This window comes from Aptenodytes forsteri, unplaced genomic scaffold, assembly GCF_000699145.1.
Source record: "Aptenodytes forsteri isolate BGI_AS27 unplaced genomic scaffold, ASM69914v1 Scaffold258, whole genome shotgun sequence".
NCBI lineage: Eukaryota > Metazoa > Chordata > Aves > Sphenisciformes > Spheniscidae > Aptenodytes > Aptenodytes forsteri.
This window is the reverse complement of record NW_008795250.1, coordinates 2,760,478-2,774,617: the sequence shown is the minus strand read 5'-3', so window position 1 is coordinate 2,774,617 and position 14,140 is coordinate 2,760,478. Positions and strand designations below refer to the sequence as shown.

Sequence of the window (14,140 nt, the reverse complement as noted above, 5' to 3'; positions counted from 1 at the left end):
CCCGGGGGGAGAAGGGGGGCTCCTCGGCACCCCCTTCCCCCGGGGAGGCCTCTTGGGGCAGGGCAGGAGCTCGCTTCCTGCCGTGGAAGCGTCGGGAACGAGGCCCTTGGCTTTAAAGGGGCTCCTCTTTCTTTGTGTGGTTTCCAGGCAGTGGGCTGTAATCAGTATTTTGCCTTTCTCCCCCTCCGTCTTCACGCTGGCTGGGGGGTTTTAGCCCCTGCAGTTCCTTCGGTAACCCGGTGAGTCGATGGCAAGCTCTGGAATTTGAGGAGAGGCAGCCAGGCACCGCTCTGGTTTTGTTGCCTTCTCCCATCCCTTCCCCCCCGCCACATACCAAACGCGGTCCTGCTCAAGGGGTTGAACCTTGCCGTGTTTATTTCCAGCGTAGACCAGGAGGGATACGAGCAATCGCCTCAAAACAGTAACTTTCCCCCCCTTTTTTTTAGCCTGCTGCTTTAAAAATGAAGCGGAGTTCAAAATACCATTTACTTTACTGTCTTTAGATGAAAACATCTTAAGTCTTACCTGTTGGCTCTTGAGCTTTTGGGGAAAAAAAAGTCAAGCCACTGAAGCTGTCACCCCTTTCTAAATGTTTCTGGCAAGGTTTTGCTCCAGCTCGCCATGAAGTTTCTGATGCCGTTCACTTTTTCTGCAGGTGACCAGAGTGTGTGGGTTTTCTTTTGTTCCCATTTACTCGATATTATTCAGAGTTACAGCAAGTAAATAGAAAATGCTTCTCCTTTTCCAATATGCGAACAGGAATAGTGTGAGAAGATGAAACCTACGGATATTAAATATTGAAGGACACAGTGCCCAGAAAGCAGTTGTTTTGCTAGTTATGTGTACTTCCAGTGTTGGTAAACCCGTTTAAATACAAGATGCTTCGGTGAATGCTTTTGCCCAACTATTCTGTGCTTTACAGTGGCTATAATAGCAGCTTTAAAATGTTGTTTTATGTGCTGTAAATCCGCTGTAGTTTATATGGAGCTTGATGCAAACAACTGTTCAAGTATTTTCATACTAAATTAGTAAATGGCATTTCATAAGTCAAATTAAAGTTTATGACTTTAATAATAGTACTGTGCATGTAAAGCTGAATAAAGGAGTCTGTCTGGATTAGCTGATTACCCCGCAGTTAAAGATCTCATGGTTAAGTATGGATATTTCTTTGCTACTAGTTATTGATTTTAACATAGGGAGGGAAACAAATGGCAAGTAGACATGCAGACAATTGGTAACTTAAAATTTTTACTCTTTGAAATAGCGATTAAAATGGTGAGTCTGTATTTAATGACTAAGGCTGCAAAAATCATGACCCATACTGATTGTATTGAACAGGTTCTACCATTTGTCCTATCTTTGCATAAGCAAAGTGGTTGAAAAGTTCCTGCCAGTGAGGAGTAGTGAGTATTCCTGCTTGTGCATTTTCCAGACCTGGCCGGTATGGTGAATTCACCAATGTTCTTCATGAACTGATTTCTTAGACAAGGTCCTGGTTTCTGGTCTGTGGGTTTCTTCCCCTCTTATGCTGCCCTTGAGCTGTACGAGCTTGACCTCAGAGTTGCAGAACCAGTGGAGAGAAGGCAATATAGGTAAACAGACCCTTCTCCTGCTCCTGTACCCGGGGTGGTGGTGGGAGATCTGACCCTGCGATGGACTGGGCTGCATCAGGCTCTGCAGAAGCCTTGCAAACCACCTACACAGAACCACTGTGGTTGCTGCTTATGCTTTAGTTATTTGTGTTAGGTTTGCAGTAGTTATTCCTGGTTTAACAGAGCAGAGTGCAGAAAGCCAGTTTGTTTAGAATGTCATGGGTAAACTTAGGACCTAAAATCAGCTTAAGCCCTGGAATGTGTCAGAAGAGGGTAGAAAAACATTCAGTTGCTCTGAATTGCTTTTAAATCCAGGCTCACTGCCATTAGATTTCTAGTCTGTTCAGAGGTAAGTGAACCAAATTCAGTTGATGCTTCAGTATTTGCTCATCCTCACTTCTGTTGCTGGTGGTGAAATCTTCCAGGGCTCTGTTCTGTTTATTTCCTTGTTTTTGGCACTCAACCAGGATTGCTGCTGCTGCTTTTCTGGTTCAGTAAACCTTTTCTGGAGTCACATTGGCTCAGGATCCTGCTGCGGATCCTCGGTTGCAGTGCTGTGATTCACTTGTTCCAATCGAGTACTGGATGGCTTTGGTCTCTGTGTATCTACATTGGGTTCTCGGTATCAAGTGATGGTGGTTGCAGTTACGTTTTGTAGCGCTTGGGAACTTAACTTGTTCAAGCGAAGATGTAATGCAGAGGTACCCCATACCTGAAAATTTCAGCTGTAGGTCTTGTGCCCTCTAATCAGTGAAGGTACTGATTTCTTCTGATCAGGAGTACGGTTTAAATAGGATTTTGTTTTTCAGTTGATCATCTTTGCAGCTGCAGTGAAAGGAAAAGGTATCGGTGAGCCATGAAGTATCTGCAAGGGGGTATCTGAGCCATGGCACGTATAACTGTCCGTATTAAATGGCATTTGAACAGTTTATCAGCTGATAGTACTACTGGTTGAAGGGACTGAATGAAATTTATCCTCCCATCCATTTAGTCATTTCCAAATACAAGCTGTATAAGAAAAACATGAACTTCTCAGGACAGGGATTTGATCTGATGAAGACTTTGCAGAAGTAGTGGCTAACTTGTGGTAAACTTACTGGTTACAGAGCCTGTAATTCGTGCTGTAGCATGTAATGGGCTCTTGAAGGTAGCCGCTCGGCAGCAAGCTGTTACCTTTTTTTATCGCTTGGCCTTCTAAGACCACTGAACTTGCAGTGAACTATGGAGGTTTCAGAATGACTCAAATACTCAGAATATTTTGCATTTGCTCCTTCTTGTCTGAGCGTAAGTGGGATTTCAGGTTTTTAATGATGATTTTTGCACAGTATTTGGCATTTATGCTTATAATCTGATCTGACTCCATGTGTCGCACAGCAAGAATTCCCCTTCCTCTCCGAATGCAAAAATAGGGGTATGAATAAGCCCCTTAACCTTGTGCTGTCAATTGGCTGAGACTTTTAAACCCCACCTCAGATCAGAGTATCACTTCCACTATATCACTGTGCTTACGTGGAGTAGAGAGTCGTTTGGCATATTATTTTAAATTTTAGTTGTCAAAGTAAACGGGCGGATTTCTGGTGGTTTTCCAACTGCTGGCAGAATAACTACTGAACAACTGTAAAAACCTAGACATAGAGGTGGTGCTGAACAAAAGGCTTTCTCCTCTCACAGGTGTTTTCCCAGAGTTGAACATCTTCTCTGTATTCTTCCTCTCTGAACTTTTGTCCAAATAATTTGCTGCCATCGTTAACATCTTTTTTCATATCAGATTGCTATTTTCATCTTTGATCTAGATTTTCTGAAAATAAACTTGAAAAATGTTTCAAATAGAATGTTTGTTTCTACTCTGAACAGAGTACATGATGATCTGTGTCTCTGTCTTGCTTGGCCCAGTGTTCCCCTTGCCTTCTTGCAAGCTTGTGCGATTTCAGTATTTGAGTTGGATTCATTTCCCTCTTTTTGTCACCTTTTTCTGGAGCATTCCAATGACATCATTGTGATGTCACTGACCATATTCATTCTTTCTGGACTTTGTAACAGCAAGGTGTTGAAAATACTGGGATGAAGCTCTGAGGTGGTTGATGTTCAAAACAAAGCACAAAAGAGGGGGTTGACCCCCTTCTCCCCCCCCCCCCCACTCCGCAGCAGGGAGCGGGATCCTGGATGTGGCCGGCTGTTGTGCCCAACCCTCTGCGTGGTTGTGAGCATGTTGAGCTTAAAACTTGGACTGTCTCTGGAAGGAGGTGGCATCACCGGATCCAAAAAAAAGTTAATCTAGCTCAAAAATACCTTTTCTCTTTACTGCAGCCTTTAAAATAAGGTTCTTCAGAGCAGAACAGGTAATGGTAACATCAGAGCATTTGTACTCAATGTTGGTTTCTCATTTAGATGACAAAGCTGGATGACTTCTTTGGAAGTAAGGTCAGGTCCTTACTGGGTAAAAGCTTTGCCGTGAAAATAAGCCAAAACCCCAGGCTGCTCCTATATTACAATGCTGTATTTGTTAAATTTGTTGAGGAGTGGCTTTTTCGAGAGGCCGGCAGAGTTGAGGCGGTGCAGATATCCCCCAGAATGCTGCAGCTCTGCGGTTAAATAGAGCTCTGTTACGGCAAGTGCGAACCCATTGTCGCTTGGCAAAAGGAGTCTTACTAAACAGTGGCTTTACTTGCTTGGACAGAATGTACTGATCTCCAGTTGTAACTTAGGAAATTTCCCCGATGCTGGTGTAATTCAGTGCTATGGGCAGTACATTCCAAACATGTTGTCCAAAATAGGAATGACTTGCCAGTGAGCAACAGGAATTGCTGCTGTCGTACAGGGTCGTGCTTAAAACGGTATTTAATGTTAGAGATGACATCTTGAGAACTCGGGAGTACTTGAAGCTGCTTGACAAGCATTAGGTAGGAGTCTGTGGGTGGAAGCACTCCAGGCTGATGCTTCTTGCATTTGGGTCTGCTTGTGCTGCCTGCACGAGGTGAGTTTGCAAGGCTGTGGTTAGTTATTTGATGATAAAATTCTTGTTGGGGCCCTAAACATTATGATGCTGGAAGGAAATGCTTTGTTAAACTCTGTGTTTCTGTCACGTGGCGTTTATAAGGTGTTTCATTATAGTAGGAATGCATTTAATATTTCCAAGGAATGGAGTAAACTTCATTGTGACAAAGCATTCCTGAAATCTGGTATAAGCGATCACTGCAAAGCTTTTGGAAATTACATGGTATCTGTTCCGTGGCTGCCAAGACGTAATTCTGAATATAATAGAGGTTTGTTTTGTTTTTTTTGAATTATTTTAAACTTCAGCAATACCAGCTAGAAAGGTCTTATTTTATCTGTTATGTCTCCAGAGTGATTTAAACTTTGCACTTAAATGACCCATTTGCTTAGTGCTTTAGATTTCCGTTTCTGTTAGGCCAAATGTAAATCTCATGGCTGGCCATGAGTAAAAAACTTTGATGCTGGTTTCTTTTGTCTCAACATAATTTTGCGAAAATCACAACAAGGCAGCCTTCTCTCAGGGGCCTTGTGGATGCAGATGGGGACTGGCATGTATTGGGGATGTTTTCAAAGTGAAACGGAAAACACTTTGTTTTTTAGCTACTTTTAAACATTTGTTTCTGAAAGCAAGAAATCAATAGTAAATACAGTTATTGCTGTTCCCTGTGGGTTTAATTTTAGTGAGCAGGACTGTACTTGCCATGCAAAGTAGAAGTGTTATTTCTGCTATAAATTGGAAACTGGTGTGCCACGGAGAAGTCATAATTGAGACTGCAGCGTTTGTGGTCCTTGATGTGAAACAATAGCTGCTTCTGGGTGTTAGTTTCATTTTTAATTATGCTTCTATGGCTTACACTTTTATACTTATCCTGAGCTCCGACTCCTTAGTTTTAGCCTTGCATGAGTTAGTTTATAATAGGAAATAAAAAACCAAACCTCTGATGCTCTTTGTGTTCCTGTGATATGATACAGAAGTATAGGGCAGTCCTGTGTCTATTCAGAAATATTTCACATTTCTTGCGTAGTGCTGTTTGGCAACCAACGTTAAATTTAGGAGCATGGTGCACAGAATTTCAGTTTGACAGTCTCAGCTTCTTGCGATTAAAACCGACACCTGGAAGACTTCAATGTTTATTCAAAGTGATGCCGTTAACTCATAGATTAAAAGTTGCTCCCTGTACAGCACCTCCCCAAGTGTCCTTGCCACCTGTTGAATTGTTTTCAATTTTTTATTTTGAAAATAATCTCTCTTCCCCTTTCCTCTGTGAATGAGATAAAGTAAACAAGAATGTGGTTCTGCTGTTCAGTGTCAGATGTAATAGAGCAGTTTAAGGAAGTGATCATTGATCTCCAAGCTGTGCTCATGTTATAATAGTGAGTCAAGGTTTTAATACAGAAATAATTTCTAGGAGCCTTTTATTTCTGGAGAACGTAGCTGCTCGTTCCTCCGCTTAGGAAAGACAATTTTGAAGGGTTGAGAACTGGAAAGAGAATCCAGAATTTGTCATGAGAGCTGTGACTTTCCATGGGAAGTAACTATGAAGGCTGAAAGTCCTCTCCGTGTAGTTCAGTCTGTAACTTATCTGTTCAGGGTCGTGCTTCCAGTCCTCTGGACTTCTGTTACTTTTGGAGGGATCTAAAAATATTGCAAGTGATGTTTTCTCTTGTTTGTGGCTGGCTGCGCTGTATTACTGGCAGCCGTAAAGAATGTTTGGAGGCTTTTGCGTGTATATAGGCATATAATGCTGCTGAATTTCATAAAGTCATTCAGTAGCTTCTGCATTTGCAAGAAAATTGCAGCCTCATTTATTGTAAAACGCACAGGGAGGGTTCCTAGCTACTCAGTAATGCCAAATGGTGCATTTGAGTGCAGCCCAGAATACAGATGCCTGCATGTTTGAGAGGACTGCTTTGGAGGCTTTTGCGTGTATATAGGCATATAATGCTGCTGAATTTCATAAAGTCATTCAGTAGCTTCTGCATTTGCAAGAAAATTGCAGCCTCATTTATTGTAAAACGCACAGGGAGGGTTCCTAGCTACTCAGTAATGCCAAATGGTGCATTTGAGTGCAGCCCAGAATACAGATGCCTGCATGTTTGAGAGGACTGCCGAGCTCATGTAGGATATCAGTGCAGGAGGTTCCAGTGTGACAAGGAAGTGACCGACTCTGCATGAGCTGGAGGGGAAAAAAGTTATCTTTTAATTTGATAATGGAAATTCTGCTAATATTTAAATAGCTTCGCCATCCGAGGTATTTGCTCTTGGGAATGTTGAAAACCTTGAGTTTGTCTGGCCTGTATTTGATTCCTTAGCTTGCTTTTAGCTTTTGATCTTGAGCTGTGATGGAAATACTGTTTAAATGAATGGAAATACTGTTTAAATGAATGCTTTGAAAACTGCTATTCGAGGCTTCCTCAGTAGTTGAGTTTCACCTGTAACTTAGTTTGGTAGTATTTGTACTTCACAAGTCGGTGCCTTTTTAGAATTTGAAATGTCCATATAACTACAGACACTCTTTCAAAAGAGGTCCCTTGTTTACGTGGGGTAGTAATGCTGAGTAATTATTTTTGGTGTTCAGAGTAGTTCACTGTGGTGACTGTTTGAACCACTGTATGTACGTAACACTCAAATAGAACTATCTGCATCAAGTCTTTTGCCTGTTTTTAGAGACTGAGAACTTTTGCCAAATGTCAGGAATAATTTCAGATTCAAAGTCTTATGTAGGTACTTTCAATGGTATCTAAATCACTTGGAACCAGGAAGATGCTAATAAGCCATTTAAATACTTTGCTGCTTCCTGTTGTAGCTTAGCTACCTGCTTCTGGATATGTTGGCTTGCCTTTTGCAAGTGTCTTGGCAATCGTTGTGCCTTTTGGCAGTGCTGATGGTCTTGCCAGCTGTTTTGGGCAGCATTTGAGAGCTGATGGGAGAGCTGGTAGGCATTTTCCTAGTAAGGAAAAACACCACCTGAAAGAATTGGCTTTGGAGGGACGTGTATCCCTTTGGTGTCCTCCCTTTGGACGAGCATGGAGCCCAGACAGCTTAAATGTCAAGCGCTATCTACTTCTCCATGACCATGTTATGGTGTATCCCTGTCCTTGTTGCCAGACTCTGGCATGTCTGTGTGATGGCAAAAGGTTGTAGTCCTCTGTGGGATGTATTAGGGAGAGGAACCAAATACTGCTGCTGGGGACAGCAGAACAACCGAGAGCCCTGTGAGCTGGTGGTTCTTGACCATAATCTAGGAGTATCTGGGCGGTAGCCTATGTACCTACCTAAAACTTGGCTTCTTGGCCTTCTCTTGAGCTACTGATGGTTTCTAGCTGGTGCCCACTTACTCAGCTGGCATATTAAGTTCCTTCCTTCCAACCTTTTTTAAAGCATTCTTGGTTTTGTATCTTCCGCAGTTAAAACTTTTACATCCCAGAGCACCGTGTGGCACCTCTCATTTCCAGGGATGAGCAGTGCAAGAATCCTGTCTTGGCCATCTGCGTCAAAAATAGGTCTTCTGGGAAAGTACTTGTGGCTGAAACATAAAGGTGTGAAAGAGAAAAGGTTTTTCTTGTGACTTACTCAGTTCTCTGCCTGACTTCTGATCCGAGACGCCCTCCGTGTTCTGGGACACCATGAACATGCCCTTTCACGTGGGGAGGGTGCATGTTAATTCACAAAAGATCAAGCTTTGATTGCTTTGTGATTGGAGGAATTTGGGAGCTGGAGGGAGATAATTCCCAACACTGGAAATTAAAAGCTTGGATATTTGCTTATTGCCTTTACAGCCCTTCAGGAAAATTGTCTGTGCTTCATGGAGTAACGTTTTCTGTGTTATTTCACCAGATGAGGGATGTCTTCCAGCGGATAAGCAGGATAGAGTAGGAGTTCCTGCTCAGAAGGATTCTGCTTGCGCACAGTTAAAGTCCTCTTGAAGTGGAGAATGCACACTAAAAAGTAGAACCGGAAGAATCTGTATAATTGCACCTGAAAATAGTCAACTGGTAAAATAACTGACTACTTTGGGTGTTAGTTCAAAGAAATTTTTTTTTTTTAAACTTAATGTCTGCCTATTCCTATTAAGGAGAAAGCATGAAGAGACTTTGTTCCAAGATAAAGAAATGAAAATTTTAAGTGGTTCTGAAGGCTTCTGCTTCCTGCCTGATATTAGTAAGCTAGGTCAACCTCCAAAGGAGTGGGTTGAGTAAGCCATGTGAGTGTAATACCCTGGCAAGGTGCATTTGACCTGTTTACTTTAGCAAAACTTTTTCAGAGCCACAGAGGAAGTAGCTGGTATTTGAACAAGTCCATTATATAAAAATCCCAGCAGGACATACGTGATTTTACCATTCCTGTGCTGCTTTGATGCGTGTGTGGGAACTGGTGAAATAGTTACTGCATAGTGAAGTACTTTGCTCGAGGTAACTTCCTTTTAGGGTTTTCTTTGGTTTTCTGAGCTAAGGCAGTACGGGCTGTTCTTGGTAGGCTCCCATTGCTGCTTGGCTTGAAACACCGATGAACTCACTGTTCCGGTGCTTTGAGTTTCTTTGGGTATCTAATACTCATCCCGAGCAATGCTTTTTGAGATGCAGGGGTGTATAGACACGTGCACCTGCAACCTGAAATAGGGGCATGGTTACATGTATGTTGCTCTTGGCTTAGGCAGTTCCTATTCCCTCACTGCATGGGTTCAGCTGTTTGCAGGGCCAAATAATGAATGTGATCAGTGAACTTACTGATTAAATGTGCCTCTTCTTCCCTGCTCTTATCAGTCAGTCCGCTGTTTGACCCTGCGAGCAGTTCCTTTGCTCCATTTGCCAGAAGTGATCATGGTTGAATTGCTCAACTCTGCACTGTTAGCAAAAGAAATGCATGTGTATCTACTCCTGAAGACAACGTTTTTGTGGCCTGTTTTGGGTGCATGTATAACTATAGGTGCGTATTTAACTTTTGAAAGAGCTCTGGATAGTTTTTCAAAACTTTGGTCCCCTCTGCAGCTGATAACTTTGGATTGTGTGTGTTCTTGTGTAACAAAATACAAACGCAATCAGCATTCCTTTGTCTGACAGAAATGCGGAGAGGGATTAGGGGAAAACAGGAGAATTCACATGAGTAAACAGTCTCCCCTGCAATGTGCTTTCCTGTGTGGGGAGAATAATTTAAGAATAAGTTAACTCTTAATAATCTACATCCTAGTCACGCTCAGGGATCTGAGAAGTAGGGAGGTGGAAGGAATGGTCTGGAAAGAAGAGGAGTTAAGGACCCCTTCTGGGAAGAAGGGAGTATGTGTGTGAGAGCTATGTCTCGAGCGGGTAACCAAAGGAGAAACCTCCCAAGGCCTGACGAGGTTAGACTCCAGAATGGGTGCTCAGATGTGACAGAGCTTTGCTGATCAGTGTATTTTAAAACTAGGCCAAACAGCAGCTTTTTAGTAAAAAGACAGGGAGGAGAACACTCCAACATTTAGTTAGTGGCTTCATTTCTCTTCTGGGAGCTCTGACAAGCTCTAGTAAGCCCTGATCACGAGTCCTTGCCTTAAAGTGAAGAGTGATAGTTCTCATTCTGGGATGATTTATTCAGGTTCAGAGGAATGCAATAGATGCTATTAATGTGAAGTTTGGTTTTTGGATGAAGTGGAAGGCCTTTGGGGTAAAAGCCCACCTAGTATGCATACAGGAAAATAAAGTAACAATTTCGAAGTACTGTGAAGATCTGATGAACAAATGTGTCCGGCATCTTTGTTTTGGTAGTTAGTAATACTTCTGTGATGACTGAAAGGCTATCTGAGCAAACTGAGGTGGTATTCTTTGATTTATACATATTTTATATATGCATTAGCATGTTCTGTAATAACCCTTCTCTTTATTTTACTTGGTAAAATGATGTGTTTGAAACTTCCTTATTTATATTGTTAAGAGAGCTGAAATTAATACTTGAAAATGTACTCTGCTATATTTTTATGTTGGATGATGACAGTTGATAGTAAATGCAAGTGTAGTTCTGTATGATGGTAAAGATCAAGTATAATGGGATACAGTCGTGGATTATTGCGGTTTAGAAGTGTAAGATACTTTGTCTTCAATTGGGAATTCTGTATTGATGTACTAGAAATGGGTTCAAAGATTGTATAGAAACTGGTACGATGCTTGAGAAACTGGTAAAATGCTTGCTTCTTGGCTTGTTTTCTCAATTTCTGAATCTCTCATCTACTTTGTGTCGTTAATCCACTTTGGGGGTTACTGTTTGGGAACTAACTTTGTGTATCTGCTGCTTATTTTTAGCTGGGATGATAGCTTCTAGGAGGGGAGCAGGGTGCAAAGACTTGGAGTTGTCTTTAGGGATAGCTGATACTGAAACTATCTGGAGGGAGGATGCTTGTAGATGTTTGGGATCTCTGTCATTCTCGTGTACCACAGTGTAATTCCCCTGACTGGTGTCCTGCTATCGCTTGCCAGGGTATCTCCGCAGGCCAGCAGCGCTGTGATTTGGAAGAGGCTGGGTGCCAGCCTTTTCAGTGCGCTTAATTACACTAATGACTGGCAGATAATTATTCATATTGCTAGCCTTCATATCAGTTGTAAAGCAGGACTGATTAGGTGGGGTTTTTCTCTTGCAGAAGCCCAGTGTGTGATGAGAGATAGTAGTATCTTAACAGGAAAGGAACAAGTGATATCCTTGTCAGCTAGCGCACAGTCCACCAAATACAAAATTGCACATCCAGGTTTGTTTCCTATTCCCTACTGAAAGGGAGATGTTCCAGGTGCTTTGGAGGGTCTGCACATACTTGCTGGTTTAACTCAACGGATTTAGAAACACTTCTGATTAAATGAGTGCAAGTTTGTATAGAGGCAAGTCTTCAAAGCCCTTAAATGAGAAATGGTGAAAAAGTTGGAGGCTTCCTATTGTCCCCAACTGCTGTATGACTTGTGTTTTGTTATTTCTGTATTGAATCCCAGCAAAGTATTTTCTCTTAACTCGAGGGAGCTCAGGTACCTCGTTAAAAATACCTGCAGCAGTTAGAGACTGCAGCTACAATTTTAGGTATATCTTGTTTGTTCTCGTTCCCATCCTTTAACAAGAGAATTGCTGAACTCTTCATGCCTCCAGAATATCCTTTCTTCAAAGGTGGCTTCTGCGGAGCCCTTGGAGGAAAAAGTTTTAGGGTGTAAACAGGCAAAATTACTTCTTGTAGTGGAAGTCCTGGCTCATAAAATAGGATGTTGCTGGGGCTCTGTTTTGTTGGCTATAAAACTAAGACAGACTAAATGAGCAGGGTATGGTAAATAAACTGCAAAGTCATCACTAAAAAATGGTCTGAGCTAGAAGAGGCTTGTTGGGAAAAAGGATGCTGGCAGATTTTCCTAGTGCAGATGCAGCTTCTGCCAGCAGAAAAAAGTGCTTTTGCAGGTATAGTTGCTTTTGTGCAGGGAAGTGATATAAGCTATAACCACATCTGCTCTGGGGCTTTTGCCAGTGTAAAGATGTTGCCAAAGATTACATCCCCAAGACACTGCTATATTGGCAATGATTTCCCGGGGCTATCTAGTTTAAAAGTGTTAAGATGGCTAAATTTTTTTTTTTGCTTGATTGAGGGTTGTAGACTTAAGGCATAGGCATCACTGGGGTAGGTTTACTTCCCGTTGGTCAAGGTGACATCATGTGTGTACAAAACATATTTTTGCCAGTAAATACTTCAAAGGGTTAAGCTCTTCCTGTTTTGTATTGCACTGCAATTTGGCAAGACATCCGTCTTTCTGTTGAATGATGCAGAGATGCTACACGGGCAAGGTCTGCTGTTGGAAAATGAGAAGGTGGTGGTAAGAACTGGGATCCAGTTGTGGCTAAATGGGGATGCTCGTTAAATCCATGCTGAATGGTGACTGACTGCTGTGACGTGGCGCACCCAAGCGCTCCGTTTAGCCAGGTATGTGCAACAGTAAACAAGCTTAGGGCCTTTGTGCAGTGATGGGGAGATGAAGTCAGCCCAAGGGAGGTGTGGTTTTTTTCTTTCCTAAAGTACCACGTAGCGTGTTGCTGCTTTGGTGAGTGGGTAAAATTTCCTCTCTGTCCAAGTGAAGCGGTAAGAGTGGGGCTGCTTTGAGGAAGGGACAAGATTGGAAGCAATAAGGGATAGAGAAGTGAAGTGAAATACCTAGTGCTTGGATGCTCACCAAACTGAGGCCTGGAGGAGAAAGATAAGATGGAAGAATGTTAAGGACTCTTTCTTCATAAATATTCTCTAATGCTCTTGTAAAGTGCCACAGGCTAAAAATTCTTCAGCCTAAGCCAGTGTTTCTCATCAGTCATGTTGTCTCTGAAGGGGTTAACTGTTGCAGGCCACCAGTGACCCTGTATCAAAATACATTTGAGCTAACCTGGCCATAGCCATGAGAGAAGTTTTTAATTGGGATAGCTTTCGTTTAGTTTTCATGGTAGATCTTTAACTTACCGATTTTTGTGGGTACTACTCCATTGTGCTCATGGAAGAAGTCATTGTGCCTTACCATTTTCTTCTCCCTGTCTGTATATTTATTGGAAAATGTTAATTATAGTGTTCTGAAGTGGAAGTCCGGATTCAGGGCACAGACGTGTTATTTGAAGATTTTTACTTTTTTTAAGTATTTCCCCCCAAGTACCCGCGAGTCTGAGAGCTCTGGCTTCTGCTGCAGGAAGTAGCCTGTCCTTTTGCTCTCATTCTTGTCAGAAGAGGAAAACACTGTGTAATCAAGCACTGCAATAACTGCTGGGTGAGAAGAACCATGTGTTTGTGCTGGCAGTGCGCTCCAGGGTAAAGCTCTGTTCACAATCTGGGGCTATCCTGGAAACAACTGATTTTGAGGAATCAACTTAGTGGCAGCTGTCTTGAGGTGATGTACAATTTGGCTGGATTAGATCTTTCTTCTGTGATAAACAACTCATTTCTCTTTGAGCATATTGTCATAGAATAGATGTTTTCCATTAGTGCCCAGTAACAAAAGCAGGTGGGAGACAGATCACCCAACAATTTGAGACTTAACTAGCATTTGAGAGACATACTTATGCTGAACATCCTTGGGGTCTGATCCTCTGCTTGCACACTATTTAAAGAGAGGACACCCTTTCTTTTAATCACCATCTGGAAGGACCTTTGAGACCAGGAAAAGGACAATTTGAGAGACCTTTCCAGAAAACTTCTAAAACTTAACCCAGAAAAGTTTTATACCGTATGCCATGGTATAATTATTTCTTCAAGTTATCCTAGGAAAAAATAGTCTTTTGACATCACGAAATACTATAGGATACTCTTCTAGGAAGGACTTGGCAGTTTTTTTTTTTTTAAGTGGAATAGACTTTTTTTGGTCAGATACTGTTCTGTTACAGCAGATCTTTTGGGAATGAAGTGTGGTAACAGATCTTCAGGAATGAAGTGATGGTTTGGTCTTTTTGAAAAGGACGTGCAGAATACTGTTGATCAACTGGTACTGCAAGATGTTTTTTGTAAAGCTGCCATCAAAAAAGCAAATTCTCAAAACCATTCTGTGTGGCTGGAAGATTGGTGCGGCATTGACTCCTGTGCAGTACA

The 14,140-nt window shown here is 42.1% G+C and overlaps 1 protein-coding gene across 1 annotated transcript in view; it reads right to left on the bottom strand.

The window, feature by feature from the left end:
- Positions 1-8,221, bottom strand: part of HEXA (hexosaminidase subunit alpha) — a 32,165-nt gene extending 23,944 nt beyond the window's left edge. The window contains exon 1 of the mRNA XM_009278917.2: positions 8,161-8,221. Coding sequence (XP_009277192.1) covers positions 8,161-8,221 — 61 coding nt within the window. The remainder of the gene's footprint in view (positions 1-8,160) is intronic.
- Positions 8,222-14,140: the final 5,919 nt, after the last annotated feature.